At 44.0% G+C, this 14,373-nt stretch overlaps 1 protein-coding gene across 1 annotated transcript in view; it reads right to left on the bottom strand.

Annotated features, from left to right (window-relative positions):
* Positions 1-505: 505 nt before the first annotated feature.
* Positions 506-14,373, bottom strand: part of LOC126195021 (juvenile hormone esterase-like) — a 51,273-nt gene continuing 37,405 nt past the window's right edge. The window contains exons 8-11 of the mRNA XM_049933456.1: positions 13,159-13,349; positions 12,938-13,067; positions 4,756-4,882; positions 506-809 (exon numbers count right to left, since the gene is read on the bottom strand). Coding sequence (XP_049789413.1) covers positions 647-809; positions 4,756-4,882; positions 12,938-13,067; positions 13,159-13,349 — 611 coding nt within the window. The 3' untranslated portion in view covers positions 506-646. The remainder of the gene's footprint in view (positions 810-4,755; positions 4,883-12,937; positions 13,068-13,158; positions 13,350-14,373) is intronic.

The following is a 14,373-nucleotide window of genomic DNA, read 5'->3' as shown; positions in this document are numbered from 1 at the left end:
TGGGTTAGTGTTGTTACTTATGAGAGGGTAGTGAATCGAAATTAAAGTACAGCTTGACTAAAACATGGGATCGATTGATATGACACCTTTTGCAGCACTAAGGTATCATCAGTTCAGTTCAGTTTGAAAGAGTGAGGAGTAAAATTTGTAGAGTAAGACCGATAGTCGTCAAAGATAATGAGGTTAAAAGGACGTATGGGGTTCTGGTTGCGGCTAGCGCGAAGAGTTCAGTCTTCTGACTGAATACAACAGCATTTATGGGACGTGATAGGATTTCCACAAAAAAAATTTCTTTCTTTTATTTGTATTTATATCGCTTAAGCAAAAGATAGAAAAGAATATAGTACTCATTAGCATTCAATTAAAAAGTTGTTCATATTTAGTATTTAAATCTGCCTCTTAAAATACACAAAAAGACTCAGATATGTATTTTCAAATCACCAGAGGTCGCCCAGTGAGTGACGAGTTGTCGATAATTAAATAGGTATAAACTTATGTCCACGCTACACTATTGTTATTTTTTAACATTTTATTGAAACAGCATTCGTACAATAAAAAGTTTCCAGTCTTTCATTACTCTATTGTTTTACATTAAATATTTAAATGATACGAGAAGTAGTCGAAAGTGTTTGTATCACAGACAGTTTCAGTAGTACGGAGGAATCACTGAGTGCACGAAATCCATCCGTTCCGCGTTCCTGTTTTGCTGGACGGTAGAGTTGACGTCAATGTTGAGGAAGTACTTGGTTTCCAGGTTGTAGGTAGGCCAGCCGCCCTCAATTACAGGATCGTCCTCAGGGGTGGGATTCCTGCAAGCAGCAAATGACGTGTACAGAATGTAGACATTTCCTGCTAAATACGTTTTTACTTTCCGGTTTTTGCTATGGTAAGAAAATCTAAAACGTGTAAGTTAGTATACATTACATTTCTATAATACTGCTACTCCGCATAAACTATATGCTTCACCTTGCAGCATATTTCGTAGAAATTTATTTAATCTGTCGTTTAACTTTGGTAAATGTTACTCTTGATTTCTTAACTGAGGATATGCAAGGAGATTCTTGTTAACAACATGTTTATAGACATTTGCACAGAGTACCGGGACATTCACAAGAATTATTAGGGATCAGCTGTGGAAACTTGGAAAGCATTGTTGTCGTGCTTCCTATTTCTCCCTTCTCTCTGACTGCTGTGAGAAATGACAAATTTGTGCTTAACAGTGTCTTGCTGTTCAACTAATACGATCTGCCAAATAATGTTCAAATGTGTGTAAAATCTCATGGGTCTTAACTGCTAAGGTCATCAATCCCTAAGCTTACACACTACTTAACCTAAATTATCCTAAAGACACACACACACACATCCATGCCCGAGGGAGGACTCGAACCTCCGCCGGGACCAGCCGCACAGTCCATGACTGCAGCGCCCAAGACCGCTCGGCTAATCCCGCGCGGCACGATCTGCAGTTCAGCGCAGTTAACTATATATTGTGTTGAATGGCCATACGCAAATTCGAAATGGTTAGCTTTTGCTAAAAAGGAAATACTGAAGATGTAGGACACGAAACAGCAGCGACATTGCGTTTCATCAGCTGCATTAGGGAAACTTGAAGACAGAGTTTTTGAGTTACAGCTTAGTAGATTAGAATTTTTTGGTCTAAGTAAGACTAATAAGATCGTTTAAATGTCAGATTCGTGCTTTGCTAAGGAATATGGGGATTTAAACTGTGAGTCGAAAAGTTGCACTGCAAATGAATTTGAAGACACATGGCTTTTGTGGAGCGATATTAGTTCTATGCTCTTATGACAGTAGTGCTAAACGTAGGCGACTTCAAAGCCAGCGCAGGGTTTTTTGACTTTCGCTTTTGTTGCTTGACAATGGGGGGCCGGGTATAGAATGCCAGACTACGGCACCATCTTTATCAGCCAGCGACACAACGTTTCGTAACTTATTTTCGCCCTTTGACGTCAAACGCTACAAGATATACTTTTAATATCCAGCCTTGTTGACTCTGTAACAACATGTAAATTTTTTATTTTGTCTACAATATCTGCCTCTCCTTATCACATGCCCCAACGTGTATAGTTGGAAGCTTGTAGTTTGTTGGCTGGATACTCTCTTTGAAATTATGAAGTTAGCGGAGGTAAAATACAGGGAGGTAAAGGCTGTTTACAACTTGTGCAGAAACTAGACTGCATTTGCAAAATTAGGGGGGGCATGAAAGGGAGGCAGTGGTTGAAGAAGGAGTGAGACAGGGTTGTTATTCATTGAGCAAGCTGTAAAAGAAACAAAATTAAAATCTATCCGAGAAACTAAAGTTCAAGGAGAAGAAACAATAACTTTGAGGTTTGTCAATAGCAATGTATATTTCTGAGGAGCAGCAACAGACTTGGAAGAGCAGGTGAACAGAATGGACAAGGTCTTGAAACGACGATATGAAATGAACATCAACAAAAGCAATACAAGGATAATGGAATCTAGTCGAATTAAATAATGTGATGTTGCAGGAACTAGAGGCAGAAACGAGACACTTAAACTAGTATACGAATTTTGTTATTTGGGCAGTATAATAATTGATGATGGCCAATGTACAAAGATTATAAAATGTAGACTGACAATGGGAAGAAAAGCATTTATGAGGAAGAGGAATTTGGTAATATCGAATATAGATGTGATTTTTAGGGCCGGCCGCTATGCCCGAGCGTTTCTAGCCGGTTCAGTTCGGAACCGCGCGAACACTACGGTCACAGGTTTGAATCCTACCTAGGGTATTGATGTCTGTGATTTCCTTAGGTTATTTAGGTTTAAGTAGTTCTAATTTCTACGGGACTGATGACCTCAGATGTTAAGTCCTATAGTGCTCAGAGCCATTTGAACCATGTGTAAGTTTTAGGAAGTGTTTCTCTCAATGTAGGGTATGGAGTGTAGCCGTGAATGAATGTGAAACAAGGACGATAAATAGCTCAGACAAGATGGGGAATAGAAGCTTTTGAAATGCATTGCTAGAGAAGAAGGATGAAGATTAGATATCACGTAACTAATGAGGAGGTTCTGAATAGAATTGAGAATTGTGAAGAAAAGAAATTCGTGGTATAACCTCATTAGAAGTGGGGGTTGGGTGACAGTACACATTCTGAGACATCAAGGGACCACTAATTTAGTCCTAGAATTAGATATGAGTGTGGGGGTGCGGGTTGAAAAAATTGTAGGGGAAGGCTAAGAGATGCATACAGCAAGCACGCTCAGAAGGATGTAAGTTGTAGTAGTTTTTCGGAGATGAAGAGGCTTGTACAGGATAGCTAGTAGAGATGCGCTAAACCAGTCTTCGGACTGAAGACACCTAGCAAGAACGCACAGAGTGGACCAGCAACAACTTGTAAAATTGGAAAACACTGCTTACAATTCCTAAACGTACTATCTGTATGTCGCGGGTTCTTTCCTCTCACATACTTGTCTTCTATGCATCGAATTCAATTCGGAAACCGTCATTATTCTCTAAAATCCTTTACTGTTGTCTTGACATCATCGTAGTTCGGGAAAGTGTGTGCAACGCGGGAATATTATCCCAAATCCCTTGACAAGTTTCATTCACTATTCGCCCAACTTTAACATAAGATACTCTAAAAGAATATACTAGTGTCATGAAAAAAGAACCGGCTGCCAGGAATAAGCAACGCTTTCCCGGCATCTTCCCTCGTTCTTACAAACAATCTTGTCATCACTAATTCTGTAACTACTCCTGCCATTGTCAAAACTTATTCTCTGGTTAATTTCACTAACCTTGCCAGGATCACCAGTGTAGTTATCTCGCGTTTATTCTCTGGTTATGCGTTTTTATGTGTTCATACAATACGTTTTCCTCGCTATTCTGAGAACGGAACCAAAACGACTGATTACCGGGGGCTGTACAGCTGGCCCTTAGTAGAGCACCGATCCAGCAAAAACTTTCTGTCAAAATTTCATTGGATGCATAGAGAAGGTAAACATGTAATCTTTATTACCTGTTACTCCTGTTAGTCTTTTATTTCCACTCTGGAATGCGAATGTATCGATATCGCTAGCAATTATAACAACACTGATCATTCGCACAACCAATCAACTACATAAACAAACAGCGATTTCCATTTTCCTATTCGGGTTTATTCGGCTGAGATCGAGTACCCCGTCTCGTTTTCTCCGCGGGAAACTTATTTCTAGGTGCGACGGCGTTTCCCCTGGCAGAAACATCACGTAAACTTTGCACGCATTCAAAAATCAACTTTTAATTTGTTAAGAAATCAACTTAGAATGTGTACAAAAATGTTGGAAAACCAACAGGGATGCGTTGCAATATTATATGAATAATCGATAGGCCAACGTGCGCCGGATGCTAGGAGTTTTACGAAACAAGATTTTTTTTCATCAAGGACATGAGTTAGGCGCTCGCTGAAATTGCCGCCCGGGGCAGATACCACGGTTACCCACCTCCCTCCCCCTACCCTAGGTACCGGCCCGAATAAATTAACCGTGCCTAAATAACCATGCTGTCCCTGGGCCGAAGTGGGGCAAAGACACAAGGAAAGGAAGAGGCTGATTAGGAAGTTTTCCGGCTTAATATTATGACCATGTTCTGCCGGACACTGACGAAAGATTTAATTGAATCAGGTGGACATAGTGCCGTATGTAGCTCATAGTTCAAAGCTGTTAAGTCATAAATTTATGACGCTCTTACTCTAAAGTGTCGAAAAGTTGTGCAGTATGTCAGCAAATACTCACAGGTACTTGGCGAAGTTGGTCCACAGCTTGACGACCGTGTTGCGCACCCTCTGCTCGTCAGAGTCAGGGTCCAGGTTCAGATCGGGCGTATACCAGATGGATTTCAAGTCATAATTGTGCCAGGCACCTGTGGAATAAGAATATTCCTTTTTTTTGTTTCATTGCTAATAATAGTCTGGAGGAGGGAGGGCTCCGCTGTATGTATTCAGTTTCTTCAAACAACATCTTCTCCTAAGTTTAGTAGCGATAACCTCTCATATTAAATGTTATCCAAGTGAACAGTTCTACTAGGTGTGCTCCGCACACCGTCGGCTGAAACACGCATATAGACTCTTATTGACTCCTCGGCTGAAACTACTGTCTAGATTTAAATGTCGACTGCTGTTCCGGAACGTTAATATCCCACGGCGACATGCAATATATTAAAAGGTAAATACATCGAAATCATTACAAACCTGAGCACTCCGTGCGGCCTGTCAAAGAGATTACTGCTCTTGATTTAGATCTACTGTGGTTTCTCAAAATCTTCCAAGCGGATGCAGGTTGATTTACAATGATAATGGCTCACACCTTCTCCTAATCTAGTGCACAGTTAAGCCTCTTAAAATATACACTACTGGCCAGTAAAATTGCTACACCAAGAAGAAATGCAGATGATAAACGGGTATTCATTGGACAAATATATTATACTAGAACTGACATGTGATTACATCTTCACGTACTTTGGGTGCATAGACCCTGGGAAATCAGTACCCAGAACAACTGCCTCTGGCCGTAATAACGGCCTTGATACGCCTGGGCATTGAATGAAACAGAGCTTGGATGGCGTGTACATGTACAGCTGCCCATGCAGCTTCAACACATACCACAGTTCATCAAGAGTAGTGACTGGTGTACTGGGACGAGCCAGTTGCTCGGCCACCATTGACCAGACGTTTTCAGTTGGTGAGAGATCTGCAGAATGTGCTGCACAAGGCAGCAGTCGAGCATTTTCTGTATCCAGAAAGGCCCGTACAGGACCTACAACATGCGGTCGTACATTATCCTGTTGAAATGTAGGGTTTCGCAGGGATCGAATGAAGGGTAGAGCCACGGGTCGTAATACATCTGAAATGTAACGTCCACTGTTCAAACTACCGTCAATGCGAACAAGAGGTGACCGAGATGTGTAACCAATGGCACCCCATACCATCACGCCGGGTGATACGCCAGTATGGCGATGACGAATACACGCGTTCAATGTGCGTTCACCGGCTTGACGCCAAACACGGATGCGACCATCATGATGCTGTAAACAGAACCTGGATTCATCCGAAAAATTGACGTTTTGCCATTTGTGCACCCAGGTTCGTCGTTGAGTACACCATCGCTGGCGTTCCTGTCTGTGATGCAGCGCCAAGGGTAACCACAGCCATGGTCTCCGAGCTGATAGTCCAAGCTGATGCAAACGTCGTCGAACTGTTCGTGTAGATGGTTGTTGTCTTGAAAGCGTCCCTATCTGTTGACTCAGGGATGGAGACGTGTCTGCACGGTCCTTTACAGCCATGCAGATAAGATGCCTGTCATCTCGATTGCTAGAGATACGAGGCCGTTGGTATCCAGCACGGCGTTCCGTTATTACCCTCCTGAACCCACCAATTCCATATTCTGCTAACAGTCAATGGAGCTCGACCAACGTGAGCAGTAATGTTGCGATACGATAAACCGCAATTGCGATAGGCTACAACCCGACCTTTCTCAAAGTTGGAAACGTAATGGTACGCATTTCTCCTCCTTCCACGAGGCATCACAACAACGTTTCACCAGGCTACGCCGGTCAACTGCTGTTTGTGTATGAGAAATCGGTCGGAGACTCTCCTCATGTCAGCACGTTGTAGGTGTCGCCACTGGCGCCAACCTCGTGTGAATGCTCTGAAAAGCTAATCATTTGCATATCACAGCATCTTTTTCCTGTCGGTTAAATTTCGCGTATGTAGCACGTCATCTTCGTGGTGTAGCAATTTTAATGGCCAGTAGTGTATGTTGTATTGTTCAACGCGGGGCTTCAGAATGTGAGTTACTGTTTATTGTATGAGGTGGAATAACGTACTTCAAAGCGAGACAGATACATAACAGTCCTTTTTCAACAAAGTCACCCAATCCCTGTAAGCAATGGTCCGAACATTCTATCAATCGTTCAGTCCTACTGTGGTAGAAATTTGCTCGTTGGTCACGGATCCATTCTACAACCGCACTGTGAAGGTCCTCATCTTTATAAGATCTCTTTCACCCCGTACTTGTAGCTTGCTGGAAAGGTGAAAATCTTATGGTGCATCTGTTCTTCTCTATCAGCATCACCGAACATCTGAGCGGCCTTGGCCAAAGTGTTAGCATGATTTCGCCACCGCTGGACGGGGAAATCCATATACCGCAAGAATATTAACGTGAATAAGTATTCGATTTGGACGTTTCACCCACGAGAATCGTAATGCCGCGTGTACAGAAACTTCAATCTGCCTCCCCTTTTAACGCGTACCACTGTGAGACAACTGTTATCCATATTTATCCTGCAGGTAAAACGGAACAACTCTTTTTGTGCAATGGACTTAGCAGGGGATGACAAGTGTAACTTAGATTTTGAGGTCCCTACATATCATAATTATTCTGTCATTGTCCGCCTACCTAGCTAGCTGGTAAGCCGGCACGGTAGCTCAGCGTGTACGGTCAGAGGGTTATCTGTCCTCTGTAATAAAAAAAAAAAAGCGCCATGGGACGTCTGCCTCGAACAGATAGAACGAACGATAACGAACAAAATGATTTTTTTTTTTTAAGAGAGATGTTAACGTGCTTGCCTCCCATGCAAAGGGCCCGCATTCGATTCCTGGCCGTGTTGGAGATTTTCTAGGCTCGTTGACTGGGTGTTGTGTTGTCCTGATCATCATTTCATCCTCATCACCGTCAGGCGAGTCGCCCAATGTGCCGTCGACTGAAATAAGACTACCCGCACTTGGCCGCCGAATTTCCTCAGATTTATCCTCCCGGAAAGCAATGTCATACGCTTATTTAATTTTTTTATTCAGCCCTTGATCTATGTTTCGTCGTTCAGCTTTTTTGCGCACCATTGTGATGGATGTTGTACACTGTGGTTCGTAGTCTATGCCTAGAGGTGCAACTGACTGCGTGAAAAGGCTGCGAACTTCCTTGGTCGACGGAGCTCTGTTAAATTCTCCTTGAAGTGCGTACTAGTCGTAATTGGTACACAGCGGTCATCGGCTGGTGTCGTTGACCGCTGGCAACCCCTACGACATCGGTTCAAAGTTTCGTTCCTCATGAGAGAGTTAATTGTTAGATGGTTTAATGACGTCGCTATCGTGTATTCCAAATCGACGGACAATTTCCCACGTTGAAATTCGTTTTGCCTTAAACTGAAAACGCGCGGAAAGCCGAAGCTTGAAATTACATTTCGAGGTATATTAAGAGACTAAACTCTGTACACAAGTTGCATTGTTCTTTTCACGAGTGGAGGCAGAGGACTCAATTGTTACTCACAGAAAAAGCTACTTGCACTTTCATTACACAAATGGAAGTACGTGTCGATGTCGTGTTTCGTGAGAAGGGTATTGAGCCAAATGTTTATGATAAAAAAGCATGAACAATGCAAGTCATGAAGAACACACAATTTCCTGGCTGCAACTGTGCACGCGTCCTATTCGCTGTTGTGGCCGCCACCTGTGGTAGTCAGGGAACGAGGCCTTAGTTCGGTCTCGAGATAATGATCGGGTCCGCAGCTCGTGGTCGTGCGGTAGCGTTCTCGCTTCACATGCCCGGGTTCCCGGGTTCCATTCCCGGCAGGGTTAGGGATTTTCTCTGCCTCGTGATTACTGGGTGTTGTGTGATGTCCTCAGGTTAGTTAGGTTTAAGTAGTTCTAAGTTCTAGGGGACTGATGACCATAGATGTTTAGTCCAATAGTGCTCAGAGCCATAATGATCGGCTCATCCCACAATCTTTCTAAGTGTGTGTGATTAACGCTTACAATGCAGGCTTATTTTTTTGTGATTTTCGCAGGGCAGTAGGTGTTTCCCAGCAACGCTCGGAAAGAAGCTTCTGGAAGTCGTAGTGGGAGGCAATACTTTAACAAAAGTGTTCGATTAGTGGGGGCAACACCCACGCCCGGGTTCCCGGGTTCGATTCCCGGCGGGGTCAGGGATTTTCTCTGCCTCGTGATGACTGGGTGTTGTGTGATGTCCCTAGGTTAGTTAGGTTTAAGTAGTTCTAAGTTCTAGGGGACTGATGACCATAGATGTTAAGTCCCATAGTGCTCAGAGCCATTTGAACCATTTGAGTGGGGGCAACAAATAAGCAACTGAAACTCATGATACTTGTTTCTGAAAATGACTGGCGAAAACGGATAAATCCATAAATATTACAAAAATGTGTGTGTTTGTGTGTGTGTGTGTGAGTCTTACGAATCTCCTCCTAAACTACTGGACCGATTTCAATCAAACTTGGTACACACACACCTTAGTGTCAGGCAACCCTCGCTGTCGGGATAAGAGTCACCTACTTACCATAGTTCAGAAGAAATCACGTAATAGTCACTCAGATGCGCAAAAAACGGCTGCATCGTGTATGACATTTAAATTTATTACTTCTTTGCTACTAACTCTATTCGTAACATATTCGCAAACGGTATCCACGTATGCCGCTGAATGTACCCACACAAATATATCACTACAGTAGAGATAGTTCCAGAGATATGACGTCATATGCACTGATATGCGTGAATAAATGCCTTATCATACATGAAGTTTTAATGCATACAGTCGAGCCAGCTTAAGAACATACTTAAGTGATTAACATTGCAAGATCACAGGTTCATGTAAGTGGGTGATAAGCTTCTGCAAATGTGAAATTCTGGTACATTAATAACACCCGGCAACGCTTGTAGCAGCTTCCAAGAGCGAAGCACAAATGGCTGTAGGCGGAAACAATAGCCGTCTATAGAACTGTCAAGAGGCGTTGCCATAGAGACGTTTAACAACATCGCGTTGTAGACACGCGATGCAGATGCGCCCAGCGTACAAACCATTTGGTTCCTAATAGAAAATTGGCAAAATGGATACCCATGCTGTCGGGTTTGTCACCAAGTATTAAACAGTTTTGGAAAGTGGACTGAAGCTCACGAAACATAGCCGTCTGAGGCGCTGATAACTTACAGGGGAAATGCGTGACCTAAAACTCTCAGAAAAATGTGCTTAGATCGTAAATCGCTCATCGGAGAAACAGTGGTAGTAACCGTTCACATGCCAAACTGCGCCTCTTACCTAGAGACATTTGAATGATCACCTATTCAAGATCGAAGCGAAGAACTTTGGTGACGTGAGGAAACAAAACATCGAGAGGAAAGACCAAAAGGACCTTGAAGACAACATAATGTTGACAATAACTTGATGAGAATTTTTTTAGGTAATATAAGCTCTGTGTGATAAGTACGGTTGATTTTGTAGGATTAAGATTTCCCTCTCTGCTATACAATCAACTTCCTGCACCGAAATACAGTCATATGTTACAACATGCTTCAAAAAAGGTAAGTTAAGACATTGACAAACCAACATCCTCGCTTGAAAATGTAATTAGTATGACATTTGATTATGGACTTCTTGAAGGCGGATGTTGAATGTGAAAAACTGGCATTTTGTTAGATGAGTTCATCAATGTGTTCCACTTTCCTTTGACCTTTCATTGATATCCCACACCTGTACTTAGAAGATATGTTGCACTATATGGTCAGGACAAAAAGTTTTTTGTTCAGGTAGTTCAATTATTTTAAGCTGAGAAAAATGCGGCAGTAAGTCACGACACTGAAGTACACTATGTGATTAAAAGTATCATGACACCTATCTGAAAACGACTTAAAAGTGCGTGGCGCACTCTATCGGTAATGCTGGAATTGAGTATGGTGTTAGCCCACCCTTAGGCTTGATGACAGCTTCCACTCTCGTAGGCATGCGTTCGATCAGGTGTTGAAAGGTTTATTGGGGAATGGCAGCCCATTCATCACGGAGTGCTGCACTGAGCAGAGGTATCCATGTCGGTCGGTGAGGACCGGCACGAAGTTGGAAGTCCAAAACATCCCAAAGGTGTGCTACAGGATTCAGGCCAGGACTCTCAGCAGGCCAGTCCATTACAGGGATGTTATTTTCGTGTAACCACTCTGCCACAGGCCGTTCATTATGAACAGGTGCTCAATCTTGTTGAAAGATGCAATCGCCATCTCCGAATTGCTCTTCAACAGTGGGAAGCTCTTCAACAGTAGGCCTGTGCTGTAATAGTGCCATGGAAAACAACGAGGGCTGCAAGCCCTCTCCATGAAAAGCAAGACCACACCCTAACACCACCGCCTCAAAATTTAACTGTTGGCACTATATACGCTAGCAGATGACGTTCACCAGGTATTCGCCATACTCACACCCTGCTATCCGATCGTCACATTGTCCACCGTGATTCTTCACTCCACACAACGTTTTTCCACTGTTCAACCGTCCAATGTTTACGTACCTTACACAAAGCGAGGCAACGTTTGGCACTTACTGGCGTGGTGTGTGGCTTATGAGCAACCTCTCGACCATGAACTCCAAGTTTTCTCACCTCCCGCCAAACTGACATAATACTTTCAGTGAATCCTGATGCAGTTTGGAATTCCTGTGTGCTGGTCTGGATAGATGTCTGCCTATTACACATTACGACCCTTTTCAACTGGATTAGATTGGATTGTTTGAGGGAGGAGACCAGACAGCGAGGTCATCGGTCTCATCGGATTAGGGAAGGACGGGGAAGGAAGTCGGCCGTGCTCTTTCAAAGGAACCCTCCCGTAATTTGCCTGGAGCGATTTAGGGAAATCACGGAAAACCTAAATCAAGATGGCCGGACGCGGGATTGAATCGTCGTCCTACCGAATGCGAGTCCACCTCTTCAACTGTCAGCGGTATCTGTCACTCAACAGACGAAACGGCCTGTATGCTTTTGTGTCCCTTCACGTTTCCACTTCAATATCACATTGGAAACAGTGGATGTTTAGGAGTGTGGAAATCTCGCATACAGAGTGTGACACAAATGACACCCAATCACTGACCACGTTCGAAGTCCCCATTCTGCTCTCTCACTGTGTCTAATGACTACACAGGTCGCTGATATGGAGTATCTGGCAGTAGGTGGCAGCACAATGCACCTCATATGAAAAATGTATGTTTTTGGGGGTGTCCGGATACTTTTGATCACATAGTGTATGTATGTTTACGGTCTTATTATTTCGATGTTTTGTTTGTGTGCTACAAATACTCCTCTCTTGCACCTTGAGTAGGTGATCACCGTGGTACGACGTGAAGTTCCGCATGCGACTGGCTCCACCTACGGTATCTGGGACGAGTAATTCATGTTCTACGAAAATTTTCGTGTTTGATGTGACGTACTTCTCTTGTTAGATAGGGAGGACGACAAAGTACTTGGGGAGCCACAGAGCTTTACGTGTTGAGTAGTGAGAATTTAACGTTATTTTTTAGATTATATACAGAAGACTCCTATTTAGACTGACTTGGTAGTTTCAGAGCACAGAAGATTAACGAGTGTAGGCCAGTAAACGTTTCAAAGCAAATCATGTAATTTCTCTCGCACATTGCGCATTGCTGTGTACCTCCTTAACCGAGCGGTCAGCGCGGTTTGATTGCCATGCGGAGGCTCCGGATTTGATTCCTGGCACTGCAAGGCATTTATTCTTGGTAGGAGGAGTAGTACGGAATGCAGTGAACCTCGTCATGCCAACTGAAGACTGATTAGTAGCGGTGCCAAGGTTTAGAAGAATGACAACGAGCGAAAGAGCGGTGAACTAACCACAGGCACCTCCATGCAGCATCCAGTGACACCTTTGGCAGAGGATGACACTGCAGTCTTCGGACCCCACTGGCTCATCTAGGGCTAGAATGCGTTTTACCGCGCATTGTTGGGAGTGAGCAGAATCCGGCGAGGACCGCACGTAGGAGTTCAGTGGCTCCGAGGAAAGACGAAAGCCGAAAGCAACATTTCTATAAAATCAGTTTCAAACATTTTTGGGCAGTTTAGTTGTTGCAGATGCTAGATTTTGGTGTTGTCTCGTATGTAAGTGAGAAACGACCCCCTCAGCTTCTTTCTGCCTTGCCCCACACTCACCAGGTAGGCCGATGTCCGGACTCGCTCCCGTGTAGTCGTACTGGTAGTAGAAGACGGGCTGTGTCATGGTGGTGCTCAGCAGTCGCACCGTCGTGTCTGCCGGCTCTCCGTTGTTCAGGTCCGTCATCATCTGAGAAAAAATCGAAGCAAAAGCATTAATCATGCGACCGAGTTTAAGTCCGAAATTGTTGATGAGTTGGCTGCGCTATGCATGTACTCACAGCTGCGTACTGGACGGCGTCGTCGGCCGTGATGTTGGTGATGTTGCCGAAGTAGTACTGCCTGAGGGCGGTCGCCGCCTGCCGCTTGGACTCAATGTCACCGAGGCGTAGTACGAAGTCGATGGCCCCCTCAAAGTCCGCGTTGAGCTGCTCCAGTACAGAATCGGCGATGATGGCCTCGCCTCCAGCATCTGAAAGGAAAAGAGACGAATTGTGGGAATCGTAGTATTAACATCCATCATTCGTGCTCCATATACTTCTACACCTACACTCAGCAGTCCACTACAAGGTACTTTCCATTGTAACACACTTGGTTCTTCAGGTTCTACCCACGAGAGGAGAGTGAACGGAATTTCTGTGGCAAGCCTCTGTGGAAGTTATTACGAATTACGATTATACTACTTTTCTCTACACGAACTTTACAGCATCAGTTTGTAACTGGTTTACGTATATCCATGAGTTCTCCTGACAAAAGCCTCTAAATCTCGTTCCTTGGAGTTTTCCCAGCTGATTTCTGTTAGATGTACGCCTTCTGTCCTTGCGTGTCTAACAGTTATGATTTTTCAGCATTTAATGTGTTATACCCCCGTCCAGTCAAACAATCCAAACAATTCACGGTATGTGCTCAGTGTCACTTAGACCTAGTGTGGGTTCCCATACACTTGAGCAGCATTCGTGTATTCACAGACAAACCAAAACATTATGACCACTGCACACCGCGACTTTGGATGCCACCTGGTGGTGTTGCGGGCAAGTGACGCGGTAACAGAAGTATGTAAACGGGACAGACACTGATGGGAAATCACCTTAGCGAAGATATGGGCTGCAAATGGAGAAATCCATTGAGACAAGTGACTCTGACAAAGGGCAGATTGTTATTACGCAGAGCCTTTGAACATCTCGAAAATGGCGAAGCTGGTCTAACGTTCACACGCTACTGTCGCGAGCATCTACGGTAAGAGGTGGGATAGTGAAACAACCACTAGGCGCCAAATGATTGGACACCCATGACCCTTTATAGAACGTAGGGTTTGGAGCCTTGCCTGCTCCGTAAAGCTGGATAGATGGTGATCTGGGGCATCTCTGCCGAAATAGCACAATGCTGGCGCTCGGACAAGTGTTTTGGAGTACAGCATTCATCGTATAGTGTTGGGCAGTAGACCAACCACACGTGTTCACATATTATTACAACGGCATGGTCATTTACGACTGCAG

This window comes from Schistocerca nitens, chromosome 7 (assembly GCF_023898315.1).
Source record: "Schistocerca nitens isolate TAMUIC-IGC-003100 chromosome 7, iqSchNite1.1, whole genome shotgun sequence".
NCBI lineage: Eukaryota > Metazoa > Arthropoda > Insecta > Orthoptera > Acrididae > Schistocerca > Schistocerca nitens.
Note: the sequence above shows the minus strand (reverse complement) of the source record. Positions and strands in the feature narration are given on the sequence as shown.